At 35.6% G+C, this 24,798-nt stretch overlaps 1 protein-coding gene and 1 long non-coding RNA gene across 6 annotated transcripts; both read right to left on the bottom strand.

The window, feature by feature from the left end:
• Positions 1 to 653: 653 nt before the first annotated feature.
• On the bottom strand, positions 654 to 14,435 carry LOC132266399 (uncharacterized). 5 transcript variants are annotated; one of them, XR_009468602.1, is made up of 5 exons: positions 14,207 to 14,435; positions 10,031 to 10,079; positions 8,463 to 8,561; positions 2,132 to 2,288; positions 654 to 2,009 (listed from the first exon to the last, which is right to left on the bottom strand). It is a non-coding gene; the product is annotated as an uncharacterized LOC132266399 (long non-coding RNA). The 5 variants fall into 5 exon arrangements; XR_009468604.1 differs by having other exon boundaries at positions 8,519 to 8,561; XR_009468601.1 differs by having other exon boundaries at positions 10,035 to 10,079.
• Positions 14,436 to 20,894: 6,459 nt separating this feature from the next.
• On the bottom strand, positions 20,895 to 23,561 carry LOC132267482 (PHD finger protein MALE MEIOCYTE DEATH 1-like). The gene is made up of 3 exons (XM_059768642.1): positions 23,142 to 23,561; positions 22,653 to 22,896; positions 20,895 to 22,562 (listed from the first exon to the last, which is right to left on the bottom strand). Exons 1-3 carry the CDS (start codon positions 23,434 to 23,436, stop codon positions 21,035 to 21,037), a joined length of 2,067 nt encoding a protein of 688 aa, XP_059624625.1. The 5' UTR covers positions 23,437 to 23,561; the 3' UTR covers positions 20,895 to 21,034.
• Positions 23,562 to 24,798: the final 1,237 nt, after the last annotated feature.

The following is a 24,798-nucleotide window of genomic DNA, read 5'->3' as shown; positions in this document are numbered from 1 at the left end:
AGCTCAGCCTTGGTTCGGGCGGCGAACTCGGCCTCGGACAAGCCGGGTTTGACCGGGATTGACAGAGATGTTCCCCAGGCCGAAAAGGGCTCAAATTGGACTCAAAACGGACGGCAGAAGCGATGGCCACTTCAGCCTCCTCGGCCTTGCAGGTGACGGTCGCCGGACTGTGCTCATCTGAACCTTGTCGTCATCGGAGCTTGGTCCTCGCCCGATTATTGCTGCTCGTCGATCTCTTGTTGCTCGGTTTTTAAACTTCGCCACACTGTTCAGTCCGTGGCCGCATCGTCATCAGAGCTTGGTTCTCGTCGGCAATTTCAGGGTTTCGTCGATGCTTCTGGGTTTCGACACCACTGTCGCAGTCATCACCGCCACCCCCACTGTCGCAGCCATCACCACAATCTCTCTCATATCTTCTTCCTCTCTCTCCTCTTCACCTCATCTCTTTAACTATGGCCGCCCCTCTCTTCCCCCCCTCTCTCTACACCCACCACCGCGGCCACAACCACCATCCATCTGATCTCCCTTCTCTCTCCTCTGGTGAACTGTATAACATACACAGGCGAGTTCGGGTTCAGGTTTGGGTTTAATCAAAGGGTATTTAAGTCCATTAAAATGTTAATTTTATTTGAAAGGGCAATAAGGTTAATTCACCATCTTCAGGATCTCTTTGTTCATTTTTCAAACTTAAAGGGGTGTTATTGTCCAAAAACAAACTAACTTTCCTCTGCTTGTCCTTTCCCCAAATCTCAGGGGGTGTAAATATACTTTACCCAAAAAATAAAAAGATAAAAACAAGTTAGACACTTTGATATATAATGATAATGTTGTTTCGAAAACTGTCATGTTTTATTTACATAAGACAAAAGAGTGTAGAAGGTATTGTCAAGTATTCAAGATGCGTTGAACCAAGTATCCGAAATAATTTAAATTATTGACATGGTATTTGAGGGTCGACAAAAGTGTCCATGAATTATCAATATCTAAAATGAACACGGCACTTTATAAAAGTGTCAATGCTTCTTAGTTAGAGAAGCATTGTGAAAAGAATATCTTAACTATCACATCCTATATATATATATATATATATATGAATATGAAAATACGATTGGTGAATTTGGGATGTGATAGTTAAGCAAGATCATTTTGCACACCGAAGTCTGGTGACCACTGGATATCAAGGTCATATCACAAATCCACATTTCTCCATTCCTACTCTTAACAACACAACTTTTCCACAGATTCAAAGCGGCAGGGAGAATTTTCCAACCCACATTAGTTGAAAAATTCCATGGTATTGCCAATAATGTTACTTGAGTGGTGGCAAAGGCAGTGGTCTGAGTGAGCTTGCAAGGGAAACAATGGTGGTAGTTCTGATGCTGCTTTAAATGGCTAACATAGCATCATTAAAGGAGAGCCAAAGGCATACTGAATTAGAATGACAATGATTAACTGATTAAACGAAGGTGGTTTATATAGCAACATATTATATTGAAAAAGTGCAGAGACCTTTTTTTTTTTTTTTTTTTTTTTTTTTCTTCTCAAGTCAAATATTATTAAACCAACGAACGAAAACAGAAAACAAAAGAGATAGCCCCCAGAGAACTGTATAAAGGATCTACAAACAGATCTCAACAAAAGGACTGAAAAGAAAGCAGGAAAAAAATAATAATAAGTAAAAAAGAAGAAAAAGAAAATTTCAGCAGAACAGGAATATCCAGCAACTCAACAGAGAGGCAGAGAAGGATGTTGAGAACACCATCAATGTGCTCTTCCATTTGACATACCAAGTCCCAACCAACCGAACAACTGATCGGGAAAAGCTCCTGATGGTGTGATCAGCAGAAATAAGAAGTATAATCCAAATGTCAAATATAACCATAGCTACTGCAAACCACCCACCAGGTAGATAAGATTCCACGAAGCCAGAATGGATTATTCCTTCATATTATTATCAATGTCAGGCAGCTTAAGCTTCAACATGTCTAAAAATTGGCAGATTTAGCAACCTGCACACCATAACTAGTCACACTGAGCGGGAATGGGAGCATGAGAGCAGCAAAATTTTAAGTCACACAAAGTGAAAGCAGGAGCGGAGAATTGTGTGGCTTAGCCTGCACAGAATTTTAACCTGCATCGGCAGCACGAAGTATTTGGTTTCTCAACCTGGTGATTTTTGCTAGACATGGAAAACAAATCTCAGAGGCCTTGAATTAACCCAAGCTTCGTTTAGGTCATGTTGGTCGAAGATTTGAACTGAACCAAGATGCATAACTTTGAAACCTCATCTATCACACAGCCAGGCAGAAGTTACTGTCATGTCACAAAATGCAAGCATATATGGATGTGTTTTCATTTTTTTTCCTATTTTCAGACTGCTACATCTATATGAATGAATGAATGAATTTGGAAGAATCTCTGCATTGAGTGATAAATGAATGGGGCATTTGTGGCTCTTCTTGTTTTTTTGGTTCAATTGGCAATGTTGGGATGCGGCTATTATGACAATAAAGTAGAAAATGAAATGGCTTATAATTTACATGGGGATGACACGCCACATTATATTTATATAAATGCTTCCATTTTTAGACAAGGTCAAATATATCTGACAAGATTCAACAATCCACAATCATTTGTCATAACTTAGAAATAAACCTTTAAAGAAACTGCACAAATCAAAGACATGTTTCTTAAATTTGTTTAGCACTAAAATCGGCTACAAAACAAACAAACAAACAAAAAATGAGCTGCAGAAATATATAACCAGCCGGTGTTCATCAACATTTATAGCACATGTTATAGCCTGCACTGTGCTTACCAGTTCTTAATGCCAGCAGTTGCCAGAAACCTCACTTGGTACAGGAGTTCCATCCCAAGCTCAGCATCTAGAGGAAACATTGAATCCCCAAAATACTCTAAACTTAAAGCAAGGCTGTGCTCTTGAGGGCATTAAGGATGCACAACATCCAGCACAAACAAAAAGTGGCAGCGCAGTTTCAGTATCACCAATGCCACTGCAGCGAGCATGCTACCATGTCTCACATATGTCACAGGACACTATCCTCTCCCCGTCATCATCGTGTGCCCCAGACTTGCTGTCCAATTGTCAACTCACTTTCAAACTTAAACTCATCGCACAAATCCACCCCCCTGACTCAACCGCACCAAACAGCACTAATCCATCCTCCATTCCATCCATTTCTTCAATATCCGCCACCACTAACTGCTCCATGATGCAGTAGGTGTCCCTCGATGCACTCTGCACTGCTTCCTTCAACCCACTAATTGTAGGATGCAGTGGAACCACAATATACTCTCCAGGAGGAAATTTCCTCGGCATTTCATTTTCCGTACAAGCCTTTTAAGCTTTTTGCAATCTGGTTCCTCGCACACAGAGAAATACAAGAGTTCTGCTATTTTTGCACCCTCTTTTACTTATCTAGAAACTCTTGTAATTATAAGTCGAAAAAACCCTTTTTTTTATATATATCCTTGGAAAAACAGTCCACTTCAAGCCCGTTTCGATCTGATGCCTGATTTTTCAGGATATAAACTACTAGCATCACTGATACGAGTTTTAAGTGAAACCTTAAAATTGAATTATCAAATTTTTATCAAAGTAAAAAAATTTCAGCGAATACATAGTATCGTTGCGCTTACCCTAAAAAAATGATGATAATCATGTAAATAATCATAATAATGGGAACAATCTATATAACTTCTCTTAAGCTACCACAAAATGGGGAAAAAAAAACAATGAGGAAAAAAAAAAAAAAATCTTTAATAAAAACTTCACTAATGTGCTGCTTTAATTATGATTATTGACATCACATGATGTAAATGTTTTCATATGGCTCTTATGATGCATATAATATGATAATACAAACAAATCCAAAATATATATGCTGATAAATAAATGTAATTGTTTATATTGCCATTGTCACCTGATGCATTGATTTGGAAGATGACGCACTCATGATAATCTACTTGTGAAATCAGAATAAATTTAGCTATCTAATAAGAAGGTTTCAGGAGAAAATCGTTGGAATAGAAACTAAAAATTTATTAGAAAATTATCACCAGGGTTGTAGCCTAAAGGTATCTCCTCTACTTCTCAAAGTGAGAGGTGAAGGTTCAAGTCCCGACAATGGCAAACGGGTGTTTGAGTTTCTTGCCAGAGAAAATTTTGAAAAAATAACTTGTCTCTCTCTCTTTCTTTGTTGGTTTAAAAACAGATCATGGTGAACGAAAATAAGAAAAGTTTAAGTTAGATGCATGTATGACTTTGAGACTTGTGGATCAAACAAGTTTTCATATGCAAATGAATTTTGATTGTTTTAAATTAATAACTATAATTATATTAATAGACGTCAGCATAGTGTAACAGCTTTCAAAAGCATGTATATAACCATAACAATAATTGCAAACTTAAAAAGATAATGATAACAAATATCATATTTATAACAAGAACGTACCAAACCTACCAAATAAAGGAGAAATGAAATAATTTTTTAAATACCATTATAAATTTTTTTTTTTTGATAAGTAAAATGTATTAGAAAGCGTTCAAAAGGGGAACGCATCCCAAGCTATACACAAAAGAAGGTGAAATACCATTATAAATTTTCTCTCTTTTATTTGGTAATTGGAATGAAAAAAACATTTTCATAGTAGAGCTGTCATAAAATTTAAAAGCATGTAAAGTGTTAGGTGATCCATTATATAAATTACTTTTCACAATTAAAGTACTTTTTAATTTGTTTGGAAACGATATTGTTTAAAGATATTCTATTACAAATTCATTTATGAAAAAAAAAAAAAATCTATTACAAATTTTACAATAATGTCCTTCTTACTATTTTTGATAATAACATGACTTTATTAAGGAAATTGTATTTATAAAAAATATAAAAGGAAAAAATTATCTAATAAAAAACAGTTCAAAACACAGTATACCTCAAACAGACACATGTAAATGCAATTTTTTAAAATAAAAGCACTTTTAAGTGATTGAAAAAGCAATCCCAAACAAGGTCTTATTATACCTATCGACCTACAAAACAAAAGTATTTATCCCTACCAAACAAAAATGTAAGAAAATACTTTTTATAAATTCATTCTAAAAATGTAATATTTATTATTATCATTGTTTTAAATTTGCAGTACCTCTACCCATAATAAATGTCACAATTTATTTTCTGGCATGTCCCAAAATAAGTTTCCACTTTCCTTTTTGAGATGTTTCACATTTCAACATTTTAAAATTAACCTTTCAGTTTTGAAAGCCTTTTCCAATCAATAAAGTAAATGTAAAATTTTATTTGGTCGGTTTTGTAATTTCGAAAAGAGACAATACATTAAATACATCTTCCAGTTTAATAGTCTCTTTTCAAAATTACTTTTGATGGGACCATGCATTTAATGCTTTCATAAGTATTCATGAACGTATTCAAATGGGACAAGTGTTTTAAGATAGTCAAAAAAGGAAATATGGACTATTAAATTGGGACAAAGCATTATGTTAAGTAATTACTATTATGGTTATATATATCATGTGAAGATAAATGCTTTCATAAGTATTTATGAACGTATTTACACTGATGATATCAACAACAATAATAATAGTTGCAAATATAAAACAAATGATGAATCACATTTGCAAACGATAATCTATGTGCAACTTCAAAATTATTGATAAATCTAACTTAATTGTTATATTTTCACTCTCACCATTTTTAAACTAAAAACAAGGAAATAAAGGAAATTTAGTTTTCCTGAAAATTTTTTACACAACTTTTTCATAAATCCTTACTTTCTATCTCCAAGGATTTCGTTAAAACTCTTCATTGGCTAAATTTAATTTTAACTTCATAAGAAAATTGTCATGAGTGAATGCTTCCTAGTCAACTCTTTTTTTTTTTTTGATAAGTAAGATTTTATAAAAAGCGCTCAAAAGGGGAGCGAATCCCATGGAAACAAAAGGCCACAAAAAGCCTCAAGCCTTCAAAGAGGCCAAAAAAATAACAATCTCCTCAATAGAATGATAATCTCTCCCTAAAACCCAACAAAAGAGAGTGGAAATAATGGAGAACTTGAGCACAGAAATAGGCTACTCCTTTCCCTCAAAATATCTCTGATTCCTCTCGAGCCAAATGCACCACCAAATACAAAGAGGCGTAGTCCTCCATGCATCAAATGACCATAATGATGCAAATAATCACATTATCAATTAAGAGGGCTGTGGAGCTGGTTTTTGAGAGGGAGGCTCTTAGTAGATTGCTGAAGAGGGCTGTGGAGCTGGGTTTTTTGAGAGGTTTTCGAGTGGGCAGGGATGTTGCTAGTCAATCGGAGGTTTCCCATTTGATGTTTGCGGATGACACTATTGTGTTTTATGATGCGGACGCGTCCCAGTTGAGGTATTTGAGATGCGTTTTGATTTGGTTTCAAGTTGTTTCTGGCCTTAAGGTTAATGTTGGCAAGAGTCTTCTTGTGCCTGTTGAGGATGTTCCTGAGATTGAGTTGTTTGCTCAGATCCGTGGATGTTGTACTGGCTCTTTTCCCATTTCTTACTTAGGATTGCCTTTGGGAGCCCCTTCGAGATGTGTAGGGAGCTGGGATCCAGTTGTGGATAGATTCGACAGGAGGTTGGCGGGTTGGAAAAAGTAGTACCTATCCAAAGGGGATCGGGTTACCCTGATTAAGAGCACCCTTTCTAGCCTTCCTACTTACTTCATCTCTCTGTTTCAGATTCCTTCTTTAGTGGCTGAGAGAATTGAAAGATTGCAATGCAACTTTCTTTGGGCCCCGCCGGGGGGGGGGGGGGGGGGGGGGGAGGGGGGAGCCTGGTTCGGTGGGATCAAGTGTGCCGTCCAATTCGGTATGGAGGCTTACGATTAAGGAGGCTGTTGTTTCACCTCGTTCGGTGGGATCAAGTGTGCCATCCAATTCGGTATGGAGGCTTAGGATTAAGGAGGTTGTTGCCATTTAATAAGGCTCTCCTTGGTAAATGGCTCTAGCGGTTTGGGATTGAGAGGCATTGGCTATGGAGGAGAGTTATTGCGAGCAAATTTGGGGAAAGTAGTGGTGGGTGGTGATCTCTTGCGATGCGTGGCCCAAGGGGGGTGGAAGTTTGGAATTTCATTCGGAGGGGTTGGGATGATTTCTGCAAGCATGTTCATTTCCGAATTAAAGATGGAAGAAGGATCAATTTTTGGAAGGATCTTTGGTGTGGGGAACTCTCTCTTGCTCTCGCTTTCCCACGGCTCTATAGGATTGCTTCTCACCGACAGGCAATGGTTATTGACTGTTATCATCTTGATAACGGGAGATTGACTTGGGATGTTCAATTCAGGAGGCATTTTTAGGATTGGGAGATCGAGGATGTTTCTCGCTTTCTGAAGCTTCTGTATAGCTAGGTGATCTCTTCTGGGGAGTCGGATCGTTGGTTCTGGGTTCCTAACTCGCAAGGCCGTTTTGAGGTTAGGTCCTTTTCAGATGCCTATCGTTTAGTCACGGAGAACCCTTCCCCTGGAAGTCTATTTGGCGTTCCAAGGCTCCTCGCAAGGTCGCCTTTTTTGCTTGGACCTCCGTCCTGGGTAAGATTTTAACCCACGATAATTTGAGGAGGAGGAATCAGGTGGTGGTCAATCATTGTTATATGTGCTTGTGCAATGAGGAGTCAGTTGATCACCTCCTTTTACATTGCAGCATGGCCATTGATTGTTGGGATTTGATGCTTGGTTTATTTGGGGTCCATTGGGCTATGCCTTGTTCCTCTAGAGGGTTGATTGAGGCTTGGAGAGGCGTCTCTGTGGGGGCTTCCATTCGTGATGCTTGGAGGGCTACGCCGCTTTGTATTTGGTGGTGTATTTGGCTCGAGAGAAATAGGAGATATTTTGATGAAAAAAAGAAGCCTGTTTCTATGCTTAAGTTCTCTGTTATTTCTATTCTTTTTTGTTGAGTTTCAAGGAGAGATTATAGATCTACAGAGGAGTTTATTGTTTTTTTGGCCTCTCTGAAGGTCTAAGGCGCCCTTTGGCCCTTTTGTTTCTTTGGGTTCCGCTCCCCTTTTGAGTGTTTTTATTAAAATCTTACTTATCAAAAAAAAATTTATTACTTTTGATTATTTTTTAACCTACCAAATTAAGGAGGAAAAAAATAATTTTTAGACATTCGTACTATAAATTTGATACTTATTATTATATTCGTTTTAGAATTTTAATTGTTATTATGATTATATAAATCATAATAGCCATAAATACTTTCAGAAGTATCTACAACAACATTTACACTATGATGATGTGAAAAGTATAATAATAAGTAAAAATTTAATACATATGGCAAAAAATTTGCAAATGCAAAAACTTTGTGGTCCACAATTTCAAAGTCATACATGCATTTAACTTTAACTAATTTTGCAGCCTCCATTTTTCAACAATAAAAACAAGAAATAATAAACTTACACTTCATAATTCAGTTTGACTTGCAAAAAGTGATGGAACCAGCGATATCAACTCACCAGGTACGCGAACTTAAAGTATTACATAGCTGCCTTTTGAAATCTGCATCAGATATTTTCCATATATCTTGTAATTGTTTAACACTGTAATTCATTCCATTACAAAAACTAGATTGAAGAAGATGAACACTTACAATACAAAAATGGAATTTTCCTTCATTTCTTTTTCTGTTTAGAAATGATCAGTTTCATTGTTGCACTTTAGCTTATATATCCTAATTTGAAGGATTAGGAAAAAAATCTTCAAAAAGATAAACCAAAATGTTGATATCCTTTTTTATGTTAATGTGTATAACTTAGACGTCAATGAAAAACATTGTTGACTCTCTTTTTGAATGTGTGTATAGATCTACAAAGGTTGCATCTTCAAATTTGTATTCTTTTAGACCTAGTGCCATCATGGTTTTCTATGATTAAGTTTGCAAATCATTTAGAATTTAATTAAAAAGAGTTTAATGAAATTATATCAAAGCTAATTTCTGATTTATAATTTTTTAGACCATGGACCAGTATATAGATCACTTCATCTTGGATGCAAATCAATGCCCAATTATCAGCCAATTATTATCCGAAGACCAAGATTTATTTCTCATATCCAGTGCACCTCTCATGCTAAGAAGTAGCACTTGGCTAAATTGGAAACAGGGCCAAACCATCCATTAGATTATATATCTATATTTTGACATACTTAGAGAAGCAATTATTATATTTTTTATATAAAAAATCATATTTAATTAAGAACCCAGTTGCACTGATGATAACAGTAATATAATTAATTAATTAACTAATTCAAATTAACTTATGTATTTGTTTCTCATTAGAATCAAGCAATAATGCTCCCTAGCTGCATACTTTTCCCTTTTTTTCCCCAAAAGATGAGACATTAGTGAAAAGGCGGTCCCAAAAAAAAAAAAACACAAGGTATTAGAAAGAACAAAGATGAGGTAATATAAAGAACTATTAAACAAACCGATCCATTAAATAAATTGAATAATTCATCAAACCTAGTTTCCAAAGCTAGTAAAAGAAAATACCGCAAATTCTTGTAATTTAGAGTGGTGAAAACTGAAGTTGGTATGGAAGAGGGTTCATCAACTTTGCAGTGGACTAAAAGTCTGACCCTTAGTTCCTGTAAGATAGTTAATATTTACATGTGTCTAGAAATTGACGTCAAATTCTGGACCAACCACAGTATACAAACCAAATGTATGAACAGTAAACACAAGATCTCACTGACTTTAGATATTTTCTATATATAACTACATCAAATGCTCAAAGTTCTGGAAAAGACATCATTTACAAGGCACGATAATATTTAATATCTTTAATTATTAAGTGCAATTACCAAAGCGGGTCAATAATAGAAGAACGTCTTGACTGATATGTATTTCTTCTCAATCACACGAACGATAATATTTAATATCTTTAATTATTGATTCAATAATAGCATTCAACATGTCTTTCAGTTTAGAAGTAGTAAGTAGTTTTCCACTGAAAATAAATTTTCAATACCTACTTGCATTTAATTGATGCCACCCACTAGCTTCCACACTCTTTTCCACTACAAAGAAAGAATAAAGCAACTTATGAGCATCTTCAAAAAAAAAAAAAAAAAAGAAATGTCATTTCCTATATTTTTCTTTTCTCTAGGTATTATGCAAGAAAAACTTAACTGTAATCCAACTTTAAACACATAGAAAAACAGCTTTTGGAACCTAAATTGAGCCCACCGAAGGCACCAAAAATTTAAATTTCAAGCATAATCAAACTCCCCCACCAAGGTAAGACACTTCCTCCGTTTCTTTCAACATTTACATATTCCTGACACTTCTAAAATTACCAAAACTGCAATGGGAAACACAGTAACACAACTTACTACACACTATTTACTGGGTATAATAAATAACATCATTTACAAGGCACTATTGTACATATTCTCAGTTTGGTTTATGCTCTGTAGCTTTTTAATCATCTTAGTCATCTGCATTCATTCATTGACAAGGATTAATTTTGAAGGATGAAGGTGCGGTCCAACAAAAGAAGGAAAAGCCAGATTGGCTTCTGCCATTTCTGCAACAGACGTTCTTCAGCTCTTGTTCAGTTCGTGAAGCTAGCAAGAATGAGTTGAACAAGTACTGCATCACCTGTGAGTTACCTGCCTGCCAACACTGTATCTGTCCGGGACCTCATGGCCAACACAAGGTACTTAAAATTTGTCGATATATCTACAAGGACGTTGTCCGCATTAGCGACACGGAGAAGCATATTGACTGTTCTAAAATTCAGGTATTACTTCTTTAATTGAAAAGCAACATTTTAATTTTAAAATTTTTAAAGTAAGTTTGACCTTGTTTAGTAGTCTTTGATTATCCTATAATTGATAAGATCTGCTTTTGTTCATAAGAAATGACATAACAACATCACCCTCACCTAACGAGCAAAAGTTGTCATGCACTTTTGTCAAATGGAACATCCCTTGGACTAAGATGTGTGCATGTCATCATTTATAAGTTTCTAACTATTGATTCAATCAACTTATCAAAAAAAAACTATTGATTCAATCAAACATTTTCAATCTTAGTTTATATGTTTGAGAACTTATGACATCCCACATCGCCTGGGGGAGAGAAGTTATGGCATTAATATGTGTGGACACTCCTTAACCATGTAGATGCCTTTTGAGGAAAACTGTGAGCATCAAGATGAGAATGTGCAAAGCGGACAATATTTGCACAGACTGGAAGGTGTTGTGACAAATGATATCAAAGCCGATCCCCAGACGGAAATTTGGAGGCGTGCACAAATCCATGTGGGTCAAACCAACGAGGACTTGCTTAATCGACATAACAAGATGAATGATTTTATATTCATCTTCCACGCGATCTTACATAAAACAATGTTTAGAATCTTTTGATAGGTCGCCTTGAACAACATCTTGGCAAAACCATTAAGACTGGAAATAGTCTAAATGCTAAGTGTCTTGATCTACTTTACATGGACTCAAGTACAGTTGCCCCACTATTGTGCACACAAGAACACATACATAGTTTTCAAAGTGTCTAGATATAGGGTGTGGATACATCTCTAGAAAGATAATAATCATAAATTTAAAAATGGTAAAAATAACGACTATCAAACGTGAGAATGTGGGCTTGACTATAAGGATAACCAATTTAAGCAAATGATGCCAAGGGTAAGGTTAGTACAAAGTTCGCCACTCCAAGCACCCCAAATTTAAGCAACAAATATTGATTAATGGCAAGCCAACTAACCATGATTTCGAATAAATATATAACAATCAAAAAAGTTCATTGTTAATACTATAGGGTTGGCCACCAAGTCCATGCAAGCTCAATATTTATAATTCTCTTCCTATTCCAATGCTCCCTTTATCAAACTCATAGAAAATCTTACTCCTATTAAGAAAAAAATAGAAACTTTCTACTGAGCAGTCCAACTATAAAGAAAGCCTTTAGATCCCATATAGCCAAGACTTGCTGTTTAGGCAAACACTTAAGATAAATCATGAAAGGCTCTAGTGAGAGGATGTTTTAGAAATGAAAGGATCTAATCATGACTTCTATTATTGATGAATATAAAGGAGGCAAATTACTAAATTGGATTATTATAAGTCTTAAAATCAAGAGGATTAAGATGAGCAAAACTAAGGCTAAAAAAGAACAAAGGATTGACCTTAATGGACAAAAGATACCAATGAGTTTCCATTTATTTTATTAAGTCCTGATGATTATTTCTCAACTCCCATCACCACCCCACTCGGAGGAAAGTAACCCCATCCCACCCCGTTTAGAGAGAGAAAGTGAAGAATGCTATAGTCCCACGAGTTCAAACACATAAAAATAACAAGTTGTTCTACACAAATCAACGCTAAATCCAGTTGCAATCAGCCATCAAATCCAACAAACAATTGCTAGACAACTACACAAATCTTAAATCAATACCCAAAATTAGCGCAAATCAGATCAATGAGCTGAAGACAATACTTGCAGACTGTACCTTCTAAGTCCTAACCCACACACACATGCACAAGAGAGACATAAAAAGGGGAAAATATGAGAAAAAGACATAGTTTTGTATATGCTATAACTAATGCCACATGCTTGGCTAAGCAAAGATCCGCAGATTAGATAAATATATGAATGCAAGAATTAAAAATATAGTTTCTACCATTCAGGACTCACCGACAACTATCCCGGTGTATGGGCTACCGAAAGTCAGAAGATAGGCCAACAAGTTAATATAGAAAAGATACCGTCCTGATGTGAAGGTCCCAATTACATCTGATTCATGCATCGATTTTGATGATGAACGGCATGGAGCCATTGAACTAGTCCTGAGTCAAAGTAATGCAGTTGTATGGAGCGATGGGAAATTTGGATATAAATCAAAGAAGAGGAAGTGATTGTAGCAGTCCTTGAGAATTGTCGACGATGTACCGCCCCATTTTTCCACTACGATGAGACCTCCTTGTGTTCTTCACCACTCACTTCAATGGCGAGCTCAAGAGTCTTCCTTCAATTGAAAACTTAGAATCGATTGATTGAACTCAATTGAAATAACCGGCAACAAACATTGATGTCTTGGTGACCTAGACATGGTGAAGACTAAATTGGTAAGGGTTAACTTTTTTAGGGTTTGTGAGAGAGGGCTAATGGAGATCTCAGTTCTCAGATGCGCCGATTTGGGTAGGTGAGGGAATTTAGGTTAGGTTAGGTTAAGATTTATACATATGTGTGTGTGTGTGTGTGTAAGGGCAGGGGTAAATGTGTAATAGCAGCATATAAATGGTGTGGATACAGGATTTTATCAAATCCCAACTGCGCCCCATACCTGTGGTAGGTTCTATTTTTATATTTTTTTCCATACCCACCCCGACAGAACAAAAAGGGTTCCTCTACCCGTCGGCAGGCAAAATTGTCATCCCTATCTATGAGCATTTCGTGATTAGTTGGTGGAGCACAACTGTGAAAAAACAAAGAAAAACTAGCAAGGATACTCGGCTATATGCAATGAAGACAAATAACATGACCAATCAGAAAGAGTAAATCAATCTTAATTTGAGAGTGCTTCAAGGACAAGAGAAAGATGAAAAGGAAAGAACTATTTTTTGGTGGTAGGTATGATGGCATATGATTACCAAAAACTAAAAATAAGGCCATAAGGCATGCTTTGGTTGGGTTGGTTCAAATTCTTACTGTCATTATTATCATGATCTTCCCTGTTGTTGTGAAAAGTTATAATCCCGCTGTTGAGATAACATTACAATGTAGGAGACATATGGAATCATTTCTTGCCATGTCACTACTTGTCTTTATGTAAGAAATCACCTAGGCAAGACATGAACCTCCCAAAGTAGCTTACAAAGTGAACAGAACACCACTGGGCTATAAGGTCAAGTTACCATATCTACTTTATTCAGTTTTCTTCATTAAATCATTTCCAAACATATAAAAAATCTCAAAAAATTTCAGATACAGAGTAAAATCCCATTGAAGCAAATCATCAAACTGTTAGCATGCAATGTCAATTCTACAAATAGAAGCATTCCCAATAATTATATCACTTGACGTAACAATTATATTTTGTAGCAATAACATAGTAATCCTTCAATAAATAGAAGCAAAGCAAAATTTGTTCGGGGAAAACATTTATTGCCAAAAATCTTACCTGAATGGCCTGGTGTTGAATAAGAGGAGAATCTGAAGATTTGAGAGTAAAGTTTGCACCAACCACAGTTCCAACGGAGAGGATTTGAGAGAGGAGTAGCAATTTGTGTTTGATCGAATAGATTTCAACCACCAGTGATCAAGAAACCATAGTTGTTTTTTCTAGGAATAGGAGATGAAAATGGGGTTCTTCTCATAAACCCTTTGTTTATGGGAGAGGTTTGCGAAAAGAATACATATACACGTATATTTATTTATACTACCGCCGTCATAATAGTAGTTGTCCACTTTATTTATCCTATCATTTTTTATTTTTGAATTATTTGAAATTATTTTTAGTCATATTAATTTTTTATATTTATATATTACTTTTATTTCATATTATTTTTACTTACAAAAATTGTGAGTGAACGTTTTTTACGCAAATAACTAATATGGGACCGCGGGAATAATAATCGATAATATACTAATAATAAACTAGGTACATGATAATATATTAGTATATTTAGCGATTTGAAGGGAAAAGGGGTATTTATTGGAGGAGGATTAGTAAACAGGTGAATGGTCGTATATATGATAATATAATATAATAATTTTTTTCCTAATATAATACAATATAATAATAAATAAATTTTGAAAGTGACAAATATTTAATTTTTTTTTCTCTAAATAAAAAATTATAATTTTAAATCAACTAATTAAAGGAATTAAGAATAAAGAAAGAAGATGAAAAGGATCAAAGTTTAAATTTAACCAACTTTTTTAATGAGATGCAATAGTATTATCAAATATATGTCCATCACGATTAAGACTAATAAAAAATGCTACGAAGTTAGAAATTTACGGTAATATTGTCCGTGATTTTTACCTCAAACCATCTATCAGACAAAATCCAAGCTAACTTTGTAGCAATTTTTTTGTTAGTCTGATTAAACCTATTAAACACACATGGTGTACAATGCCGCTTCATGTTGGTCATGTGGCACGTCACAAAAAAATTAATTTAAAATTAAAATTTTAAACACCGTTGTAATCTCTCTTTATGACACCCAAAAATCATAAATGAGAAATACATACTAACTTTATATTTGCGAGCGCATATTGTCTCATCCTCAATATGCTAGTGCATATTGCTCACGTGTTCTATCATGTGACAAATAACATAGTATTATTGTTTTTCCATGGTTTTAACTTCAAAACAAATATATTGAAAGCAATAAATACTTTGTTTTAAATCGGTTCAGTCACAAAATGAGACACGTGAGCAATATACTCTAGCATATTAAACACTTATGTTTTAAGAGTAAAATAATCAAGAAAATTATAATCCTCAATATGACACCCAAAATTCTCTCTTTATGACACTCAAAAATCATAAATGAGAAATGCATGCTAAATTTATATTTGCCAACGCATATTGCTCGCATGTCTCATCTTGTGACAACCGATTGGAAACAGACTATATATTGTTTTTTTTAAGTATTCCTCTTAATGTTGTCCATGGTTTTCAAAAAATTATGATGAAACTAAAAAAAGATGACGGGATGATCGAAATTTAAATTTAAAAAACTTTTTTTAAAAAAAGTGTAACATGGGTGACATGCAATGGCATCTTCAAATACGTGTCCCCCTAATAAAAATTGCTACTAAGTTAGCCTAGTTTGTTTGTAAAAACCATGGGTAACATTAAGAAGAATACTTTTAAAACAATAAATATTCTATTTTAAATAAATTCCATCACAAGATGAGACATATTGAACACATCCCCTCTAAGACTAAACTAAGAAAAATATAAAGTTAGCATATATTTCTCATTTATGAATTCTTTGGTGTCATAAAGAGAGATTATGAGATGATTAATTTTTTTGTTTTAAATTTGTTTTTATATAACATGTGTGGTGTGAGCAACGACATTATACAACAAGCATTGTATGCACTACCATGTCAAACATGTTCACATAAGATTAAAGTAATTAAGAATAAAGAGAGAAGACGAGAAGGATCAAAATTTAAATTTAAACAAATTATATATAACAAAAACGACGTTAATGACATGCAATAGCATATTAAATATGCGTCCATCATGATCACGACTAATAAAAAGTGCTATAAAGTTATTATGGATTTCTACGGTAATTTTGCCCATGGTTTTTACATCAGCACCGTCTATCGAACAAAGTCCAATCTAACTTTGTAGCATTTTTTATTCGTCTGAATCTTGTTAGACACATATGTTGTACAATGCCGTTGCATTTTGCTCATGTGGCACGTGTCATAAAAAAATTGAGAAGCCCTGAGGATACGGTACCCCGGTGAAAGTCTACAATACCCCTGGGGTACCGTTCTCCCGAGATTCCTAATAGTTGGATGTGGTGGTGAGACTCACTTGATGGATGATCCAACGGCTGAGAGGCTCAGGGGTACGGTATCCTGAGGTATTATAGATTTTCTCCAATAAATACTCTGTTTTAAATCAGTTCAGTCATGAAATGAGACATGTGAACAATATACTCTGGCGTATTGAACACTTATCCTCAAAGACTAAAATAATAATCTTCAATACAACACCTAAAAATCTCTCTTTATGACACCCAAAAATTATAATTGGGAGATACATGCTAACTTTATATTTGCCAACACATATTGCTCACATGTCTCATCCTCAATATGCTAGGTCATATTGATTGCGTGTCACATCTTGTGACAACTGATTTTAAACGGAGTATTTATTATTTTTTGAAGTATTCCTCTTAATGTTGTATATGGTTTTCAAAAAATTATGATGAAACTAAAGAAAGATAATGAGATGGATCGAAATTTAAATTTAAACAACTTAAAACAAGTGCCACGTGGGTGACATACAATGGCATTAATTGTCAAATACGCGTCCCCCTAATAAAAATTGCTACAAAGTTTGCCTAGTATTCTTCATTAAATAAAAAGCATGGGCAACGTTAAGAAGAATACTTTTAAAACAATAAATACTTTGTTTTAAATAAATTTCATCACAGGATTAGACATGTGAATAATATACGTTGACATATTGAACACGTCCCCTCTAAGACTAAAATAAGAAAAGTATAAATTAGCATGTATTCTCATTTATGAATTTTTGGACATCACGAAGAAAGATTATGAGAAGGTTAAATTTTGAGTCTTAAATCAATTTTACATTTGTGACATGAGCGACATAATACAACAAGCATTATGCGCTGGCATGTCAAACATGTTCACATAAGATTAAAGTAATTAAGAATAAAGAAAGAAGACGAGAAGGATCGAAGTTTAAATTTAAACAACTTTTATATAACAAGAATCATGTCAATGCAATAGCATTATCAAATATGTGTGCATCACGATTAAGACTAATAAAAAATGCTAAAAAGTTAGTATGGATTTCTACAGTAATGTTGCCCATGGTTTCTACTTGGAAAACATCTATCAGACAAAATTCAAGCTAATTCGTAGCATTTTCTATTAGTCTGGAACCTGTTAGACACATATTTAACAATGTCATTACATGTCTCTCGCATGTTGTACAATGCCGCTGCATGTTGCTCATGTGGCACGTCATAAAAAAATGATTTAAAATTAAAATTTTAACCATTGTTATAATCTCTTTTTATGACACTCAAAAATCATAAATGAGAAATACATGCTAACTTTATATATGCCGATGCATATTGCTCACATGTCTCATCCTCAATATGCTAACACATATTTCTTACGTACCTTATCCTGTCACATGACCTATTTAAAATTGAGTATTTATTGTTTTCCCATGGTTTTAACTTCAAAACAAATATTTTGAAAACAATAAATACTCTATTTTAAATCGGTTCGGTATGAGACACGTGAGTATTATACTCTGGTATATTAAACACTTATCCTCTAAGACTAAAATAATCAACAAAATTATAATCCTCAATATGACACCCAAAAATCTCTCTTTCTGACAACCAAAAATCATAATTGGGATTTGGGAAATACATGCTAACTTTATATTTGCCGACGCATATTGCTCACATCTCTTATCCTCAATATGCTAGCGCATGTTGCTTACGTGTCACATCTTCTGACAGGAATGATTTAAAACAGAGAATTTATTGTTTTTTAGGCCTCTTAATGTTGTCCATGGTTTTAACTTCAAAACAAATAGTTTGAAAACAATAAATACTTTTTAAATCGGTTCAGTCACAACATGAGATATTTGAGCAATATACTTTGACATATTGAACACTTATCCTCCGAGACTAAAATAATCAAAAAATATATAAAATTAGCTTGCATTTCTCATTTATGGTTCTCAGGATGCACTGGCATGTCAAATTCCAATAGCCAAAACAATATAAAGTTAGTAGGGAATGGGTCCCAACTCCAAAAGCCAAAACTCTACCCCTTCTCCCTCAACATACATAGAATTTATCTCGTTCTGTATCTCTCTCATTTTCTCTGCCTCTCTATTTGGCCTTCTCCCTCTTTCTCTCCTCTTTTCTTTCCTCACTTGTACTATCCTCAACCCCTCTATTCTTTCTTTATATTTTTCTTGTTAATTTTCAATTAAGAAAAAGTTGTAAAAGATGGTGTAATAGATCATCTTGTACTATAACTTTTTCCAACTAATGAAGAAAATATAATGCGTATCGGTTTTCCCGTAACAATAAAGTTGCTTCATTGTGACTTGGAAGTCACGGGTTCTAAACGGGAAACAGCCTCTCCGCGTGTAAAGGTAAGATTGCATAAATCTAACCCACCCCAAACTTTTCAATGGTGAAATTCTTGTGCACTGAGTTAGCCATTTTTAGTGAAGAAAATATTACATTTTATTTTTATTTTTTCCGAACGGTTATATTACACTTTATTTATACTGTATGTTCACTATACACATGGACACTACATTTGCTATTCTTTGTTGTTGCAGACATACAAATACCACAAGCATTTGGTCATAGCTATGAACCCTCATACACTGGTTCACAAGTATATGTGAATGCAGCCTGTGAAGTGTGCCACAGGAGATTAATAAATCCAATTGCCAACCGCTACTGTTCAATCGCCTGCAAGGTAAGGAGGCGATGGTTGTTTCCTTTGTTCAAACATCTATTTACTTTGTTTGAAATTAAAATCAAAATTTGCAGGTTGAGGCTTTTTCAAGAAAAGAAAATGAATCCGAACCTCCTTTTCTTACTGTCGAAAGTCCACCTCCAGGCGAAGGCAGCAGTCAAGCGACGACAAGCAAGAGAAGGCGTGAGAGGAAAGAAGTGCCTCATAGGTCTCCTCTTACCTGAAGGCTTGAGTGTGCAAGCCTCTCACACATTCAGCATCAGCCTCAGGCTTTAGTGTGTTTCTATGTATGACTCGGCTTATTGTATGTTATTTTTTCCTCTTTTTGACATTATATTTGGGATTCCCTATCTTTATACTATTTAGAACTGCGTACATCTGAAGCTATCTAGACCCTGCAATGGCAAGAGTCTTGTGTACTGAGCTATCCCTTTTTGTATATAATGATGTTCATGTTGATATAAAATATTTCACGAGTCATTTTAACCAGGCAATATCAAGCACATACATCCCCTTTTCTTGTGGTTTGGTTTGGATTTTATTTTAAGCAGGCACTATAATGTATGTCAAGCATATACATTATTGTAGGACTTCGGTAGGTCTAACCCTACCACAATTTCGTGGACCGGAAAGAGACTTGCTTGAGGACAGAGTGGAGCTGAGAACAAGATTGATACCTTTGGACCACAAGGCTTCTGCTGCGTTAGGAAAAAAAGACGAAGTTAATTTTCCTTTCATACTTATAAGTTCTATCAATCCGGTAGAACATTTTAGACTTTGAGCAGGTGCAGTGAGAAAAGGCATTCTATTTGGAAATGGAACATTGTCTGTAAGCAGCTCAAACCAAACTTTTGGTGGACCTTGAAATATGACTTGACTTTGGTGATGTTTTTTCTCATGGCTGTGCTTTGGGATTTTCCTTTTTTTTTTTTTTTAATTTATTTGATTGCACTTGAGTAGTTTTTCTCCTTTTACATTGCATTTAGGATATATTTATTTTGAGACAAAAAGCTTACCCTATTATTTCAAGCATATATTAGTGGCATTTCCCCAATAGAGTAAGGTCTACCCTTACCATGAATTCCTGAACTGTAAAATAAACTGCCTAATAGATTTTAGTGTCTCAGCTAAAGGACCAAACTCTGAGCTGAGAACAAAATCAAAATTACAACATCCTCTCGATTCCGAATACTTAATCCCAAACCAAAATCTTTTCCTATTGACGAATACTGATTCCCCTAGGCAAAGGCTCATGGCGTACTGAAATTTTTTCAGTTCCTCTTACTATTCACACTCACGGTTTTTATTGATCGGTGTCTATGACAATAAAGTAGAAGATGAAATCAAGGATTTTTCCTAAAAGAAAAAGAAAAAATTAAAAAGAACAGAAGAACCACAAAGCCCTATTCAAACTGTCACATGAGTATAGATATTGACAGAGTTGTTATACTGTTCAGAAAAGCTCATCTGCAATTAGCTGGACCGCGACACATTAGGGTACGGCAGGCTACATTATATTTATATAATGGCTTCCATTTTTACACAATGTCAAATATATCCCATAAGATTCGACATTCTGCAATCATTTTGCATACTCATTATGCATGAGTTAGAAAGAACTCTTTAAAGAAACTGTAACTAAGATTTGACAGAATCATACATGTTACTTACATTTGTTTATCACTAGAATCTATTACAACAAGAAGAAAAAACCAAAATGAGCTACAAAAACCTCACTTAATACAGTAGTTGCCAGAATCCTCCCTTAGTACAGGAATTCCATCCCGGGCTCATATTCTGGAAGAAACATTGAATCCTCCAAGTACTGTAACTCTAAGAAAGGCTGTGTACTGGGGGGCATTAACGACGCACAGCATCCATCACACACAAACAGTGGCGGCACAGATTCATCATCTCCAATGCCACTGCAGCGAGTGTGCTGCCACATCTCACATATGTCACACGACACCATCCTCTCCCCATCATCATCGCGCGCACCACACTTGCATATGACTGTCCAGTTGTCAGGCCCACCTTCAAACTTAAACTCGTCGCACAAATCCAACCCCCTTCCTCTCAGCAACAGCTCTGAACCTGACTCAACCGCACCAAACAGCACTTCTCTGTCCTCAAATCCCTCCATTCCTTCAATATCCGTCACCACTAACTTCTCCATGACACAGTAGGTGTCCCTCATTGCACTCTGCACCGCTTCCTTCAAATCCCCAATTGTAGCATGCAGTGGAACCACAATATACTCACCGGGTGGAAATTTACTTGTCGCCTCATTTTCCAAAATGCTCAAACTTGGCATTACGCGGCAAATGAATCTCAACAAGTCATCATCTAGATCCTTAAAAGGCCACTCCTTCACAAAATGCTTGCTGTTCAGAATTGTTTGAGAAGCCAATTCAAACACTTGGGATTCAGGGTACCCCAATAGCACAGTAGTGTACAAATAGGCCACATCACTGTAAGCATCAATCCCGGGCGTTATAGCTGAGATGGGAAGGGGCTGTGAAACAATTTTTGGTTCCGGCTCATTGACCTCAACACCCTTCCCTACCTCCTGAATTGAGAACTCCAGAAGCCGGGTAGATAAGTTCACCACACGACGAACAATGTAACCTCCTACAATCACATTCTTCATGGATTTCAGCACGTAGTCAATCAAACCGGTGTCACCAATGTGCAGGCGAGCTGCATCTCGTGCTTCCTGCCTGGTCATTCCACAATGGCTAGAACCACTTTGTTCTCTCTTTTCCTTCAATGCATCGACGATCACATTTGCAGTATATTCGAGTCTCCTCATAGACCAACGACTGTCCAAATTGGCTGCTACGGTGGAAAATCTTTGGCACTTCACAGCTCTTTGCTTTGCCACAGCCTTGGTTTGCTGGGAAGTTCTCGTCGAAGGCTTTGGAGGAGACAACAAGACAGTGGCCGTGACCACTGGCTTTCTCTGCAGCAGAACTCGAGACTTGTGACTAAGAATGAATCTGAGAATATCTCTGATTGTGATCAATTGGGTTTTGCTCAAATCTCTGTAGCAACCAATGATCTGCTTGACATCTCTGCATTGCTTTGTATGAGCAAAATCTTTGATGATCTTATCGAGTTCCAACGAACTCAGAACATCGATTGCGCTTTCATAATTGTGCTTATTCACTCCATAGCTTCCATGGCAGAACTTGTAGCCCCATCTACCGAACCACGAATTACCATAAGTGACCCCATAGAGCAGCCGAAGATCCATCATTTGCTTCTTGGCCACATCCTCCAATGAAATTTTCCTGTAACGGACCAAAAAAACCCAAGAAATTTGGACCATTAGTTATCCATAAATCTGATGAAAGTCTATTAATTTAACAAATTTTCGCTACCGGGCATGAAGATTTGTGCAGATTCGATCCCAGAGATCCATGATTTCTCTTCCGCAGAGGTACTTAGACCCGCCTTCGATTCCATTGATACAGATCAGATGACCAAACCCATTGCTGTGAATCAACCCATGCAAGAGGTGGGTTTCGAGATCGAAAACACCTTCATTGAGTGGATTCCTCCACTCATCATCCACTGGAATTATCAAATGGTACTTTCGTTTCGACACAAAATGATGACTCCAACCTGCAACCACCAAATTTCATACCCATTTAACCATAAATAAATCCAAAATCGGAATTCCCAAATCAAATCTGTAACTACCCAGATTGAGAAACCAAAACAAACAGTTGGTGGGAATCGAATTTCATACCCAATAAACCATATAATCCAAAATTAAATCCAAAATTGGAATTCCCAAATCAAATCTTTAACCACCCAGATTGAGAAATCGAAAGAAACAGTGAATGGTAATCGAATTCGGGACTCACCAGCGCATCGGCAGTGATCACAGAAGGGTCGCATTGAGTTCTTGACACTCTCTTCAATGGCGTACAGAGGAAAAACGAAGCCTCTGTTCTCATGGACAAGCATTGTGCACCAAATGGGCATACCTTCGACATTGTAGTCCTCGAGCTCGGCACATTCTTGAAGAAAGTACTGAACGCTGTCGCGAAATGGACCCGAGTGTGTGATCGGGTAACCCGGGTTCCCAAACGTCTGGAGTCCGAAGAGCTTTGGCTTTCTTTTCCTCTTCTTGCAGGCTTCAAAGATTGAGATTGACATGGTTGAAGCTTGTAATCCTGCAAGACTTCACTTCTTGAAAGAAACCCTCCACACACAGAAGTATAGAGAGAGAAATCTACATATATATCTATACAAGTAGAGAGAGTGTGTGTAGAGAGAGAGAGAGAGAGAGAGAGAGAGAGAGAGAGAGGTTTCTGTTTGCTCTGTTGAGGTTTTAACAACTTGGAAGATGAAGTTTGTTGCAGAGTTCAAATGTTCGTTACTACATTACCCGCCAGAGCTGGAAGCTTTTATTATACCATTGTACCTAAATACCCTTTTTAAGCAAGACCATTACCTGGCATTTGTAAGGAAGTTCTGACGGTTTGTGCGACACTCTTATCTAGACTCGACATATCTTGACCGTCTAGTTTAGTTTTCTTGACGGTTAAAAGGTAGTTTGAGAAGTGGCGGCTTGACGCAGAGAATCTTTAGTTGATGTGGACGAACCGTGACACATGTAATCAAGTACATGGGACGCTCAAGGAGCTGTAGCATTGATTTATCAGACCACTGCCACAAATATTGATCATATAGTTCTACAATTTCTTATTTGCATTTGTAAATGGGGTTTAATTTATAAAAGGTTAATGTTTAGCTACTCACCGGTGACCAATTTGTTACATTAATAAAATATTGACTGACCAATTATTTGGCATGAAATTTATGTTTCTGAGAGAGAGAGATGTCAAAGCTAATTCGATTCTTTATTTTATTTTATTTTTCATTTTTAGTCCAATGGTTGCATTTTATTTTTAATAATTTTTGGTCTAATGATTACCAATAGTTTAGTTTTTCTTCTTTTTATTTTATTTTATTTTTATTTTATTTTTTTTTCACCCTACCTGCACAAAGCGAAAATAACTCTTTCTATGTCATAACAATTATTATATGGTTCTGGTCATTCGCTTGCGTGTCAGCTAGTGATTGGTATGATTGAGACCATAAAATAATTTCTCCCTAATACCCAATTTAAATTTATCAGTACAATTATTATTATTATTATTTGATCCTTTTCAACAAGGAAAATCATCTTCCATTTAAGTGACTTTCTTCTTCCCAAAATTTTATGCAGCAACTATCTAAAGTTCAAGTAGATTTTCTAGCTGTATTTTCCCAGAACTTCAGTTAATAATACTGGTAAAGAACTACAAATGTTTTAATCAGAATTTACAAACACAAGGACATTAGGGATCGTTTATTATGATGTAAAATATTTTTTTATTTTCTAGTGTTTGGTTGTCGTAAAATATTTACGAAAAAAAATATTATTAAAATCTAATAAAAATAACTTATCCATCAAATTTTGATAAATTATTTTACACTCCCCACTTGATGGACTCGATCTCAACCCCAACCTAA

Source organism: Cornus florida, unplaced genomic scaffold, assembly GCF_030987335.1.
Source record: "Cornus florida cultivar Cherokee Brave unplaced genomic scaffold, ASM3098733v1 CherokeeBrave_3.0.0_Hap2_Chr07, whole genome shotgun sequence".
In the NCBI taxonomy this organism is placed as follows: Eukaryota; Viridiplantae; Streptophyta; class Magnoliopsida; order Cornales; family Cornaceae; genus Cornus; species Cornus florida.
Note: the sequence above shows the minus strand (reverse complement) of the source record. Positions and strands in the feature narration are given on the sequence as shown.